Genomic DNA, 15784 nt, shown 5'->3' on the forward strand with positions numbered 1-15784 from the left:
TGGATGGAGAGAAGAGAACTTCAACACTCTTTGTGGCTCCGGCTTGGCCTGCCTGGCACACTGCAGCATTGTTTTTACCCGGATGAGAGCCGAGAGAGGGGAACAGTCGATTCTCTCCAAGTCCATTTGTCTCTGCCACTTAGAGGTGGGTGGTCTGGGAAGTTTAAGTAGTTGGCACTAATGGTTCCCTAATGAGAGGCGCTGAGAGCTCTAATGGGCCCTGCCTGGCACTATATGATGCCCACTGTTAGATAAGCGTCATCGTTTCCACATAATCATATTTTAGCATGGTTCTGCAGCTCTCTTCTCCTCTCAGGTCGATGTTCATTCTGCATAGCAACTGCCTCAATTGGATTTGGTAGATGTGTGTTTACTTTACAGGGGACGTGTTGTAGGTCTCATGTTTGGTAGCTCAGCAACACCCAGGCTGCATTGCTGACATTTTTTAGGGAGGAATCACAGGTCAAACAATGGTATTCAGTATTTCGTCCAGCGCAACCTGTAGCTAGAATGTTGGGCAAGAAGTAGGTCATGAATAATGAGACATTTCATTGTTTCTTTTTCTGACAACCTAAGCAATCGCTGAGATACTTGAATCTCAAGACCTAAAGGTGTGTCTTAAAGTAGCCTTAGTTTTACAACAAGCCCAACAATTTGATGAGTTGTAAAACAATTTTGATTTAAAAGGAGAAATTATACTTACAATGCATCATAGGAGGTTTTTGTCCAAGAAGGCCACCATCACTACATAGACTTAATAATAATAATAATAATAATAATAATAATTTTATTTGTAGAGCACTTTTCAAAAACCAAGTTACAAAGTGCTTTACATGGGCAGCAAAATAAAACAGGCAGTTCATAAAATCATGCAAAGATAAAGGAATAAAACAGAAGGAATAGAATTATTTAAAAATATATATTTTTAAAACGGTTAAAATAAAGTGAAATAATATAAAATAAAATAAAATTCAGATGAAAGCTACGGTGGCCCTGAAGTGTAAATCACAACGGCATTCAGAAAACACTACAGCAATTCTGAAAACACAACGGCAATTCAGAAAAACACAACATCATTAACCATTGGGTTAGGGTTCAACTGAAAAAAATATCAAAATCACAAAATCAACATTTGCCTTTGTGTTTTCTGATATGCTGTTGTGATTTGCACTTCAGGGCCACCGTAGCAATCAGGAAAGGCTCTATGATAAAAGTATGTTTTCAGAAGAGATTTAATTTTAATTTTTGTATTAGGAAGGCACAATAAACTTCTGCCCGAGGATCTCAATGCACGTGTCGGGTGGTAAGGTACTAAAAGGTCTGCTATAGAGCTCGGAGTAAGTCCATGAAGAGCTAAAACATACAGGGAGCCAGTGCAAGGAAGCTAAAACCGGAGAGATATGGTCGTATTTTTTTGTTCTGGTTAAAACCCTGGCAGCTGAGTTCTGTACAGTTTGGAGATGATCAAGTTTTTTTTGTGCAGGCTGTTACAAAGACTGTTACAATACTCCAGGCGTGATGAGATAAAAGCATGTAAAATCGTCTCTGTGTCTTTAAAAGTTAAAACAGACCAAATTTTGGAGATGTTTTTGGGGTTATCAAAACTGTAAACGGGTGAGGAAGGGAGCATTTCAATCCAGAAAAAGCTAAATACTCTCATTTCTACAAACTGTGCCTTTAAAATGTATCAAAGAAAAATCCTACGGTTTCTGTTTTGCAAGCCTCTCAAGTACAATCACAATACGTTTTTTAAAGTGTCGATGGCTTGTCTACAGATAATCAATTTCTCTACACCAGTTTTTCCCAGTTATCACATTTCATAGATGACACTTATTTCATGAAGTTGTGCTCATAAGTTTACATACCCTGGCAGACTTTATGATTTCTTGTGTAGTTTCTGTTGTCATTATGATATAAAAAGAGTAAACTCAGTCGTTTGACTATAAATGGCTTCACCCAACCACTAACCATGAGTGAAAAATCATTCATATTCTCTGAAAAATGGCAAAAACAACCACAAATTCTACCAGGGTATGTAAACTTATGAGGACAAATATTAGACAGGAAGAGTTGCATTAGCGGTCATAGTCATAGTCAAATTCAACCTGACCTGGTTAACCTGACCATCCCTCTGGTTGACACAGATGGCGGTTATGGTTGATTTGCATGTGAGCTTGTATTTGTGTTCCTCGGATGCATCAGCTGTAAAACTGCTGCAAAACTTTTCCAACCACTCAGGCTTTTATTTGGTAATAAAGTACTTCCCTGTTACTACCCAAACATTATAAGTCACACTTATTGTTCTTTCTTTTTTTTTTTTTCCCAGCGTTCAACACCGCAACAGATTTTTGTACTTTAAGTTTTGCCTTTTTCTTCCTGCCCCACATTTCTCTCTTCTCTCTGTGAGGACAGTTATGAGTTCAGGTTTGTCAGCAGCAGGTACAGACACGCCTGGAGTTTTTTTCATACAGGACAAACTGTGATCACTTCTGTTGAAGGGATAGGGCCAAGAAATTCAAAATGGCATCTTGCAGAGACTCCATACGGAATGCAGCTTTAAGGAGTGTCCTGATTAGATTTTTAAACATTAACATGATAAGCTCCAACATTTCATAGAGCTTGTAGTTTTTGCAGGTGACTTTGGGTAATTATTGTTGGTATGGTATGTGTTAAGAATGCATTGAAAGATCTCACACCATAGCAACTTTGTCAAAGGGGGGGGGGGGGGGGGGGGGTAACAATGCATGCTGAATTGTAAAGCTGCATTGTTTGATTGATCATGTGACTCCTGCATGCCATCAGTGTTGTGATAGAGCTGATAAAAGTCTTGACGAAGGACTACTTTAATGTCATTCCCACAGGATGGCGGGTTGCAACCACACAGCTTTCACTCCTCCCCTGAATTACAAGAACAGCTCGCAAACAGGAAGCTGCGAGTTTGACAATATGCTTTGACGGAAAGTGGCATTTAAAGTTTGTGTGTGGGCTGAAGTGGAAGAAAAAAAAATCCATGCAGAGACAGATATATTATTATATATTATATTATATATATCCCGTCATCTTTTCTCTTTATGTGCATGCGTGTGTGTTTTACTGGCAAGAGAGGATGTTGATAGTGGGACAGCCTTGATAAGAATCAAGGCCAGCAGGATCAGAGCACAAAGACATGCATTGTGGGTTTAAATAGCACTTCCGCCTTTGAGGGAAAACATTGAGAAGCCTCCACACTGACCTATCAAAACATATCATGTTGATAGATGCTGTTAAAGGGAATGGAGATTATTTAAGAAAGCTGATCTTTGTGTCATAATGAAGGCTTCCATGAGTGCAGCTGCAGGATGTTTATGCTGTAGTCGGGTCGACTGTATGTTGCTTTACACCAAAGCTGTGTTTATGGTGAAAGGCCTTGCTATACATTCTCCAGCTCCAGTTCCCACCCAGTCACATCCTCCGGTCCCAGCATTCCTGCACACAGCGCGCAGACTGGGATGCTAATATGTCATAGAAGAGCAGCGGGATTAGGTCTACAACTGTATGTACAGATAACTGGCAAGAAATCATCCTTGCTTAGTCTGCTAACAACTATCTGTCATTCCAAGGCTAAAACATTTTATATATATCACTATGCAGTCATATTACCTGAGGTATCATCCAAAGAATGATACTCATACCTCTTTGTGTTGAGCAACATCCAGTAGCTACACAGGGCCTCTTGTTGTGTCATGAGTTTGCATGTTCACTTTGTACTGGTTCTCCTCCAGGCACTCTTCAATCTTCCTCCTATGATCCAAAGACATGCCGTTAGGTTAATTTTCAACTCTAAATTGCCTTTGAGTGTGTCGGTGTTCTTCCACATGTAGCCCTTTAATAGATCAGCGATATGTCCAGGGTGTACCCTGCCTCTCGTCCAATGACAGTTGGCTCCGCCCCTGGGAACTCCAATAACAGGAGGAATACACCGTGTTCCAAATTATTATGCAAGTTGCATTTTTGGAAATATTTTAAAAACTGTTAACAGTCCTTTTCAAATTTGTCAAGAAGTCAGATAGTGAAAACCTTTCTTCAACTGTGTGGTTAAAATTATGCTTTTCGGCTGTATTTTTAAATACATGCAGAATCTGCAGAAATGAGCGTGCCAAATTATTAGCAAGTTGGTGATAAGAGCATAATACTTGTGAAATTAAAAACTAGGCACCATTTAAATGTTCAATTAATTGAAAATAATAATATTTACTACAACTGTATTCAAACTTCAACAAAAACAACAGTTTTCTTTACATACAAAATAAAACTGTTAAAGTCTTTGAAACATTTCAAATCTTAAGTGTTTCTCAAATGTCCAATATAACCTCTTTTTCTTTCAGTGGGGGTCAGAGGTCACTGGTGAACAGATTTAGTGAAGTTTCTGATGACTTCTCTGCTGACACTGTGTGCTGTACCATATATGGCTTTCCAAAGATGCTCTTTTGGGCTGTATTTCTTGCGATTACTGTAAATTATCCTCTTCATTATTGACCACAAATTCTCAGTCGGGTTGAGATTGGTGGTCGGGTAGCAGGCCGGCCAGTTCTGTGGAGAAACTGCCCTCTGTGAGTGTTTCCCCAGTTTTCTGTTATATTGCTGTCTTTTGGACATTTCTGGATATCAGTCATTTGCTAGTAATGTTCTGACTGTTCTCCACTGTTGTCCCCAGTGGCAGATCATGTCTTCCAGCTACAATTGACTCGCACTGTCCTGCTCTACTCTGGGAATCTGTGTTCAGCTCTTGAGTGACCCAGCACTTGGTACTTTGGTCATTATTGTGGTGATGTTAATTGTTGATGACGATAATGGAAGGTCTTAAATTGGTTGGTTGCTTCATTGTAGATGTTCCTTATTTCGAAAAAAATAAAAAAATAAAAAAAATAAAAATCCTTACTTATTTTTGTGCATTGCCTTTACACTGCTTGGCAGTACCTGCACCCAAATTGACTTGAAGCACATTGTTACTCTTACTGAACTTGTTTCCTCTTGTCTAGATCTTTGCTTGTGTTGTTCTTGTTCTCGTATGTACGTCGCTTTGGATAAAAGCGTCTGCTAAATGACATTGTAACATTGTATTGTAACATTGTAATGTATAGCCAACAGTCTGCAGGGCAGGGCTTAAAAACATGAAGAATTAGGTGACATCACTGTGTCTCTCTGCTTGTCTGAACAGGCACGCATGAGTATGCTTTGCAAAATGATAGTATTTCTGGTTACCTGTGAATTGAAACCGTGTGCTGTGTTGTGCCTTCAGCTGCATACTCATGAAAGTGGTACCTTCCTGCAGGGTTTTGCATAAGTGCAGGCATGTTTGTTTGATTTTTCTTTACAGTGTAGCTGCTGTCAACGAATCTGAAAATGTACATTTTATTTCTCTTTCAAGGTTACATCAGTAAAAACCTGTCTTAGTTGCATCTTGTGAAAGAATGAAAGAGATAGCAACAAGTGTGACCAAGAGAATGAATCAAATATCAGACATCTGTCTGTTCAGAAAGGGTGACTCTGCCTCTTAAAGTAGGCTCTGTGTGATTTTGAGGTTTGTCTTGTCTCTGTTTTGAAGTCCATATTGAAACACATAGACATGCCTCACCTCCATGTATAAATCTTTTGTAGTTCAGGATATGAATCACCACTCGTCAGCTCCATCTCAGTAATGGCGATAACCCCGCTAACACGTGGATCCCACATTGGCTGTCGTCAGAGGAAGCTCCATCGTGTGCGACTGCAGGGAGCAGACAGCACAGCAGAGGGCTCCAGGTTGACTCATCAGAGACGCACAGACATGAGGCAAGTGCTCACGTCTGCAGACGAACCGGGGACAAGTTTACACTCATGCTGTGAAAATTCTGCTTGGAGGCATGAAGAATGCTGGGAATATTACGCAATCTGTTGGCATGCATCATTCAGGTGATGCTTATGGACTATTCTTATCATAAAATAGAGTGTTGTTAGAGGTGATAATGGTAGCATGACTGGTCAGATGACTAATCCAGAGAGAGGAGACCTGTCTGAAAGTGCTGAGTCATAACAACAGCTCATATAAACCAGTGACTGCCTTACTCTTTATTTGGGATGTGACTAGATGTGTCTGCTTTCAGTCCAACATAAAGTTTTGTTATCTATGATTTTATATATTAATTTTCCATGGCACATAATCTCTGCTGCTCCTGAGAAGATTATATAACACTTCTGAATAAGACATGTAACTTTGTATCGCTTGCTCTTGCAAGTTTGACCCAGTTTAGTATTTAAGGTCTTTTAGGATTCTTTTTTAGACCTCCGGCTCTGGGTTGTGTGATGCAGCAGCTTACCCTTCTAGACCCTGTTTGTGTAGGTTTATGTAGTGTGTTTGAGAGCTGGAGAGCTGCAACAGTGAATCCATTAACTATCAACTTTCAATCTGCAGCTGTTATTGATTTTTACTTTTAAGTAGGCTTTAAGGAAATGCTCTCTGATTCCAGCTTCTTAGATCTAAATATTGTCTTTTCCTTCACTTATATTTGAATGTAAATTGAATCTTTGTGGACTCTGAATAAAACAAGACATTTAAAGATGCCATTTTTGGTCTTAAGAAACAATGTTTAACCCTCCTGTTATGTCCCGGTCAGATTTACCCATTTCAAAGTTAAAAATATTTTGAAAAATTGACCCAGGAAGATTATTGTTTTCCTGAGAAACAAACATAACAGGAGGGTTAACAGTTACATTTTTTTCCATCAACATCTTTAAGTCAAAAATACTTAGTACTTTTGGGAAATAATAGAAACTTAATTTGACATTTGAATGCATCATTATCTGCAGCCCTGAAGTAATGCTCAGCACCAGCCAGCCATTGTCATTGTCATCAGATCAAGTCATATTCGTTCTATGCCCCTTAAGTACATGCGTTATGACAAAATTCTGTGCTTTTTGGAGTACATTAAAAAAAAAAGTCACAACTCAACATATTTAATCAAAAATGTTACTACTTGTTATATTTGGCTATCTTTATTTTGTGTGTGAAGGACGCAGGGACAGGAATGACCACTGGGTGGAGCCTTTATGTTAAAGGTAGTGACAGCAAAGAGAGCGAGACAGAGCAGAGAGGAAGGGAGGGAGTGGAGAGGAGCGGGTGAGGTATTGAGTAAGGCTCCTTTTCTAAATGGACTGTGTCAGTGCGCTGTGAGCATGCTGGCTGCTGATAGCTGTACTGTACAGTGGAGGAAACCCGGCAGTATCTCTCTTTTCTGGATGGAGGAGCGGGCTCCTTCTCTCTTCCTCTTGTCATGCGGACGTCCGGCTTGCCTGTGTTGAAACACAAGGCTGATGGAAGAAGGAAAAGTTGGAGTTTTTTTAATAGTAAGAAGGAGAGAATAGAGAAGAGGAGCTTTCTGGAAAGACACAAAAAACTGACAGTTTGGAGGATTTCTCAAACAGGTTGGCACTTCAGTTAACTCGTATGTTTTTAGATTGTACGTTTGTTTGTTTAGCTTACTCATTCACATGTTTGCTGCCATGCTGGATCTTGGTCAGTTTTGACGGACTTTACATCCGCCTCAGCCTGAGTGTGACTGTATAAAAGGTTAACTCAGTGAAGCCAAACGTTATGCAGATGAAAAACAGCAGTGATGAGAATCATAGAAAGCGCTAGTAGTTTGTGTCCGCTGTGCTGTTTGTCATCCCCGCATCCCCTGCCTGTTTGTGTTTTTTAGTAATTGAAGCTAATGGATCTCCTGGAGCTCACTTGATTGAGTGCTAATGCAGCAGGCCAATGACTGGGACATGCAGTGCTGTCAGTGAGGGCGAGCTGTGTCAACATCATATATCTGAGCAATGAAAGTGCATCCAGAGGCAAAGGCTTTATGGCTGAGTTTTTAATGCCTTGTGGCTACAAGGATGGTTTCAGGAAGCTGGGATGAATAAATGTCAAGCCTGGATACAGACAAGGATGCTTAAACCATCAGTCCCCCTGCCTGGGCCTTGTTGAGGAATGTCCTAAGAGACCACATGCAGACACAAAGGGAGAGCTGTGATCGTCCCACTGCTCTTCCCACTGTCTCTGTGTTCTCCTGCCATTCACTGTCCCACGCCTCCCCAGCCAAACACAGGGCTCCTTCTCTTGGTGTCTCCCCCTCTTCAGTCTCCCCTCACCTCCTCCAACGCTTAAGCCAGGTCCGGTTTGGATTCTTTGTTGGATTTCTTTTTAAACTACAACTGGTTTTCAGTCTGGATCAGGAGGTCAGAAGTGAAGAAGTTCTTTTGGGGATGGTGGCCCACATTAAAGACCGGCATACCTTCACAGACCTTGCTCAGCTTTGTTACAAGCTGGCTGGTTCAGAAGCTGAAGCTGGATTCATGTGTGTGTTTGTGTTTTCAAATATATATGATGGAGAGTTCCCTTGGGATTTACCGTAGTAATGAGATTCAGTCTCAGATCAGAGATTAGTGGATGAGACATTCAGGTTCTAAATCACCTTTCGTTGTTCAAGCAGCAAACAGCAGGAAAGATCAGACAGCTTAGCGCCACTTGAATAGACCTTGATGTACTTCTGTATGTGTTTTTGCCCATCCCAACTCCCAAAATCGATTGTTTATGTGCTAGTGTTGTGTGCTGAATCTATTAAACCTCATCATGAAGTGGACTGCTTCTTGTTACTGCTGCTGCCCTTATTGGTTTAGGCTATGGGTCGATTGATTGTGGCCTGCAGGGACCTTGAGGTTGTGTTTTAGCAAGTTTAAAGGGAACTGTCAATGAAGCTGTAAGGACAAAGGCCGTACAGCAGAAAAAAACACACTTAAGGAACAGGGGAGGGGAGGAGGGCTGGACAGAACTGATGCCTGCCTGTTGGAGATTAGATTGGCTAAAATCAAAGAAAATATGATAGCGGAAGAAGATGAAGGCCAATCAAGGTAATGGAAAGTGTGTGAGGAGCAAGCGGATGATGTTTCTCCTGAAGAAGCGTAGGAAAAAAGGATGTGGACACAGTGGATGAGACTTCACGCAGGGAGCAATTTCTTCTAATAGTGTCATTCATTTGCCTTGATCAGTATATGCACTTCATCAAAATGTAATCACGCAAAGGCACATGGCTGCAGAAATTGATGTGTATCTGTTTGCATATTCCCTCAGTCAGCAGATTGTCGGCAGCTCCACTGTGTAATTATATTCACTGATGTCTTCATCCACTCCTGAGTGGGACCAACTCCACCTTTGTTAAAGAGCCTATACTGAGATTATGCTTTGACAACAGGATGTAGATGCAGTGGATTCATCCTCTCCTAGGTCAGATTAAAAAGAGACATTACAATCCAGATCTGCCTTTGGAATGAATCTATACGTCTACCTCGTGAACCTGTCCGGTAGCTGTGTCTGTAGGTGAGAAGCTTATTTAGTTAATTTGATATTTTGAGTCCTCGTGTGCAGAGAAGACCAACTAAATTGGGTCACATCTGCAGGGAGGGGGGAATTCTAATTTCCTTTTTTTTCCAAGGAGAGTTCTTCAGTGATCTGGGTGGAAATGAGACGTCTGCCTCTTCAGCCAGGATGGCAATCAGGATGTGTATTAGTGGCTCCGCCGCTGTGGGAGAGGGAGCTATAATTGGTATCTCCCTTGATGTACCTCCCTGGTGCTCCCGATGACCCAGCCATCTCTAAAACTGCTGTACCCGTATAACTTAAAGAATGAGAAGAGTAAGACTTCCGTGGTGATATAGTAAAATTAAATGGGATTCAGGGTTAAATGAAAGATTAGGTGAGTTTAAAACATTATAAGAGCTCCTGCAGAGTCTTTCTGTGGTTGTGAAGGGGACAGGGATGCTTCAGTTCAGGAGTACAGTACATGATTATAGATAAGGGAATGAATTGGGTGTTTGAGTCATGAATTTTGGGTTAAAAAGCACTCAGTAGTGAGGGCCAGGCAAAGCTCAGATTATACTATCCTATTTTGGGCGAAAGGCATAGTATCTGTGCCTTAACAAGAATATTATTATAGCTCTCAACCAGCTTACTGAGACAGATTTTTTTTGTCCCACCTTATTTAGCAAAAACGTTGTCCACCATCATTGTTGGTGTGAGGGAAAGATCTAGCGCTGCTGGAAAAACAGTCATGTAGAAGTGACGTCATGATGTGGTGGCTCTTACACAGGCTCAAGCAAGTGGAAAAACAAACTGGTGCTGAGTTTGATCGCAAGTTTAACCAGCTCCGAATGAGCGCGAGCACCAGCCCCGGAACTACAACCAGGTTTGCGTTGGTCGAAAAGGGGGTAACACTAGCTCGACTAGAAGTTAGGTTGCGTTCAGCCCAAGCGGCAACCTCCAATGTGGAAGTGCTAAAAACTGCAGTTCATCGAATATCCGCTTGAGGCTGGCTCCGGAAGTACTGGAATCCACATACACACCAGTTCAAAAAAGACAACCTTTACAGCAGAAATAAACATGTTTACAGCCTGGTACAAAGGACGAGTATAGTCTGGATAGCTCATTTCTCCATCAGCTCACACTGTACAGGGGGTGAATTGTTTTCTAACGAGGCAATTTCGAAGTTATTGAGATTACGAGTCTTCCAATGAGAGGCACAGCTGACTGACTGACTGACAGGTAGGAACACTGTAGCGGTTGGCTAGGAGGTTCAAAGCCCGCCTCTTTACGTCACAATCGCTCCACAGCAGCAATATGGCTGCCGTCGCCGATTGGCTTCAAAACAGCGTTTCAGAAAAGATGGGTGACGTCATGCATACTACGTCCCTATTTTACAGTCTATGTTATCAATATGAAAAAAATTTGCAAGTTTGTTATTGTTTACATACTTATGATAATATCAATCGTCCTTCTTATAACTTGGGACTTTGATTCTATTTTATTCTAACAAAACCTCTCTTCACATTTTACTGCACTGGGATTCAGCCCTCTACAAAACACTCGTTTTCACACCTGCGTGAAAACATACTATGACAACAGGTTGAGACCGCAACAGGTTTTTATAAACTCAGCAAATAGACTTGTAGGTTGCAGTTGTCCATATACATCATTCTAAGATCATATGGTGTTTGGCATGGCATGCTTTGCAACGTGACTGTTGCACATGGCCATATCACAATGCAAGGAATGAACAGAACGTTGTGCAGCCTTTGTAGAAACTGAATAAACCTATTTATTTGGGAATAACATTTCTGCCGTGAATTAATAGATTCAGTCTGAATATCAGTCTGTTCAGTTTGTGTTGAAACAAAAGCACCTTGTTCCGTGGGGGGACAAACTGTGTCTCTGGGCGTAAGCGTGTGGGTGCTGCTGTGTGTGTGTGCAAGTGTATCTGACTGTACCCTAATTTGTGTGCACGACTTCACTCCTCCATGTCCTCGTGCATGTGATTCCTTTAAATATCCTGATATCCAAGCAGCGTGACTCCCTGAAGGCGTGAGGATGTGGGCGGCCCCTGTTTCTCTTTTAGCCTGTGGAATCCACTGCAGGCTTGCCCCGGTCAGGTTGATGGGCCTTCTGCTTCTGAGAGGCTCCTGAAGTCTGATATAGACGGAGCAGTGAATCTGAATGTTTTGAATATGGAGAGAAGAACAACACCGATCAGCTTTTACTTTTCATCCTGATGTGTCAAACGCTGCATTAGCAAGAAAAAGAAACTATTGAATTTGTCTCATTAAGATAATTCTCCTGTACTTGCTGAGAAGCTGACACTCTCCATCCCTCTTTCTTTGCCTTACTTGACCCGTCTGTCTTTCATATTTCCTGTTTTTGATGACAGCCTCTTTTTCTTTACCCATCCAAGTGCAGGAGTTTTACTGAATGACAGCCAAGCAACGCTGCCAGACTGAAGGGAGACGAGCAGCTCTCAGCATTTACTTAAGTGGATGGTTTTCCCCCATCACTTGCTGTGTTCTGGGAAATGACACCCACTTGGTGCCTATCTCTAGTACATACATGGGTGGGGCCTTTCCCTTCACCGTTGTTGCTTGATCACTTTGGATGGAGTCAGTGTTGCGGTGAAGTGTGTACCTGATTGGCTCCTTGTTGAGTCTGATCATGGCGTGACGTGGTGTCTTTCCTGGCCTGTAATTGCAAGACCTGGTTTTCATCACGCAGTTGGATACTGATTTTTTATAAGGCACTTTGGTGTGCTCTTGAAGGAGACAAGTGATTAGACGATCTCCATTCTCAAATGACTGCTGCCTTGCTCTTTCTGCCTCCTCTTCAGGGTCAAATTATAGCTCTTTTCTGCAGCTCTTGTCAGTCCTTCACTTTGTGGTCCTCCTCTCAGCCAGGAATGCTGTGGTTTTGTTGCGTTGGGTGCTGCTGTCCTGTTTTTTTGTCCTGTGGCTGGCTCTGGCGTCCTGCAGCCGCCTAACCTGACATCATATTTTCAGAGAGAGTAATGGACTTCTCCTTAAGCTTGTCATCCTGTTACTCTTGTTTTGCTGTTGAACGAAGCCTACTCTGATTTCACTGTGTGACATTTACTCATCCTTTAGGGGACAGAGTCATAAATCCAAGAACATCAAGTCTCTCACCTGTCGGCACGCATTCAGTTCATGTGCATCTCAATCTTTAGCAAAATACATTTACCCCCAGTATAAGCTGTTCTTCTTAATATGTCTACAGTCTACTCCAAAGAAAAGTTTGTGGAACTATTCCTTTTGCTCCATTTAAATCAGAAACGTTGTACATAGCTGACCATAGTTTCCATGGGTACCCTGAACAATTGGGATGCTTGTAGCTGGTTTGCCCAAGATGCTGTAGGCTGTGAGGTATGATGTGTGAAAGGTCAACCTGGCTTGTTGGAAAACAAGACACAAGAACAAGAACACAACAGGGCTTTGTTTAGTGTGGCTCCTGTTTTAGGTCTATTGTTTGTGTGTGTAGCATTAGCAGACATTCTGCTCAAGGTCATGAGTTGCCTCAAGACGTTAATGTCAGCACACCCTCTGTTATAACATACATGTGCTCTGCAGTGCAGCATGTTTAGGATGTCCATATTTAGGATTTGATATTTGGATGAAACTTTCTTGAGTTTATGATTATTAAAAAGAAATAAAGCTCATAGTTCCTGCATGGTTGGCTTCGTCCTCGCTTTATTGATTGCTGTTCCAGATGTTTTCACAATTGATCACAACAACTTAACCTCTTACTCATGCACTGCCCTCCAGAACTCTTTGAGATAGGAGGACGCATATTTCGGAATTAAAAGAGCTTGAGAGTAAACTGAATTCTCTCTGCCAGCTGCCCTGAACAAAGTGTGTAATGTGTAACTGAGCAAATAATTGTCAAGAGTGTGTGCTATATGTGTAAAAGGACAACTCTGAACAATGTCTGTCCTAGAGCAGAGTTAACGTTTTTTTTAAAAGACTGTGGACTAAAGTCAGAGAAAGAAGATTGCTCTCAGGATAGAGAACTGTAGAATGGGTAATTAACAACCTTGTGTTGAAGATTCCTCTGTCCTCGGCTTACTCGGCTCTGTAACCATTATCTTGTTAACCATTTGCAGACTTCAGCCCAGCCATGACCTCTTTAACCTCTGAACCCTGCTGCTGAGGTAATGAGGTAAGGAGGAGAGGTCACACGAAAGGGCTTCTGCTTGGCCGCTGGGGAATCAGAGTAAAGATGCTGAGTGACAAAGATGGCCACACAACGTAAACAAAAGCAGCAGAATCTAGAGGAGAGTTTGCAATGAGCAACTGTGGTACAATGAACTGTGGTACATGGTTTGAATGCAGATGAATAAAACAAAGAGATTATTTCTGACAGTAACACCCTCCAACATAGATTTGATTCAATCAGACTTATATTGCCATCTTTTAGAAAAAGTCAGTGTTCAATAACTGAGTGATTCTGTAATGAGGAGAGAGTAAAGGTCCATTCAGGGCAGTGCTTATGTGGATGAAACAGGGATTGTGCTAGGGCTGCTGTTAGAGTTAGAGTGCTGATACTAAATGTGTCCCTTTTTTCTGCATGGAGTGCAGGTAGAGGATGCACACACACTCAGACACACAAACCCATTGTCCATCAATCAGGACATTGCTTGCCTGTCAGTCCTGGACACAGACAAAGCTAATTATAACAGCCTTTTTGTGAGTGACAGGAGGAGCGGCAGCACTTTGAGACCTGTCATGTTTGGCGTCTCTTGATGCTCAGTGCTGCACAGCTGACCTGAGCAGGTTCATTTAGGCTTCACCTTGCTACTTTCAGCTTGGTAAACGGTTGATGTGGATGTTTGTGCTGCTGTCCAATGTTTCCTCCCACAAAACACCTTCTCTTACTATGTCACTATGGGGCAGATACCACCTCATCTGCATTGTGCATTCAATAACTTCTGATATGAAAGAAAAATGTAGTTCTGGACACAGAGGTGCCTTCAGGGACACGACTCAGGGGGGCAGATATGCATGGAAAAGGGTAAGGGTGCATTATATTTTTGGTGCCGATGTCCTAACCCTTCATCTTCTCCTCGTCTCTCTGCAGTGCCGGAAGACCTCACTCCAGAGGAGCAGCAGGAGCTGGAGAATATCCGCCTGCGCAAGCAGGAGCTGATTGAGGACATCCAGGTAAGAACAAATAGAATTTAGAGCTGTTGTGGTGTTAATTGTCATACACATACAGTGAATAGATCAAAAAATTAAAGTTTCTTTGTTTTTTGACCTACAATGTCCAGACAGTTGGCTCAGTTCCACTGCCCTAAGCTGAAACTGCAGCTCCTCTACTTTTTGATCAAACATTTACCTTTCATCCAGTTTCTCTTTTCCAAGGAGTGTTTCAAACATTTGACCCTAATTGGAATGTGAGGTATTTCCTGCCAAGTGCTCACATCTTAATCAAACCCTGCCTGTATAATGTTTAGTTGTGATCTAGATCAACATCAACACATACCTCTATTCATGCATACATCTTATCTTCTTCTGTTGTTGTTGTTTTTTGTTCAAATTAGGTTTTTTAAAGGGTGTGATTATAAAATAAGTCAAGCAAATGATTCTGCATTCCAACTAAGTAGGATTATGCTCTTATGAGGAATGTGCTCATGAAGCTCATGAGGAATATCCCGTGTGTACTCTCTGATTTCCAAAGAGAGCCAGGAATCAAATCAGCTCGGCCAGATTTCCCTAAAGTGGTTTGTTTGATTCCTGTCGCTAGCCCGTGAAAATGTTTTCACCTTAACCCCTGAAGCAGAGCTGTTTATGAAAGCTTGCTGCACAGGTTGCTTTGTCACTCAATAACCAACCCTGTAAGTGGATGACACACAGGGGGTGAAAGACCATCATGTGCTTGCGTGAAAAGCTGGCCTCAAGACAAATCTTGGAGGCGTGATCGGACACCCTCTCTTTTATGAGCCTGGGCCACCATCGCAGCCCCTCCCCGCCTCTGGCCACCACTCTCCCTCCTCTGTAGTCTTTACACCGACCCCTCTTCTTCTCGCCTCCTACAACCCTCCTCTGCTCAGTCCGCATGTCAAGGCCCCCCGACCACAACCACCCGCTTTTCTGTATGAGCAAGCCTTTGTTTGCAGAGGCAAGCATCCGAGGAATGTGTTGTGATTGCGCAGGCCTTGAAAAACACAGATGTCCCTATGTGGTTTGGACAATCGTGAGTCGGTGTAAAATGATACCCTAACACTTCAGCTGGAGATGTATGGAGAAGATGCGTGATTGTAACCTTGACTTTACGTTTAGCATTGACGTTTCTCATTGTCTGTGTACAAGCCTTCACTCATTCAACAGTCAGTTATTCCACATATTCATCACCCGCTCCATTCTGCAGTGCCCTTACTGCGCCAGACTGGCA

General features: G+C 42.1%; 1 protein-coding gene across 1 annotated transcript in view; it reads left to right on the plus strand.

The window, feature by feature from the left end:
• cyth1a (cytohesin 1a) overlaps positions 1-15784 on the plus strand; it is a 42205-nt gene that overhangs the window by 14042 nt on the left and 12379 nt on the right. Inside the window, 1 exon segment of the mRNA XM_034711646.1 lies at positions 14471-14553. Coding sequence (XP_034567537.1) covers positions 14471-14553 — 83 coding nt within the window.

This window comes from Notolabrus celidotus, chromosome 20, assembly GCF_009762535.1.
Source record: "Notolabrus celidotus isolate fNotCel1 chromosome 20, fNotCel1.pri, whole genome shotgun sequence".
Taxonomy (NCBI): Eukaryota; Metazoa; Chordata; class Actinopteri; order Labriformes; family Labridae; genus Notolabrus; species Notolabrus celidotus.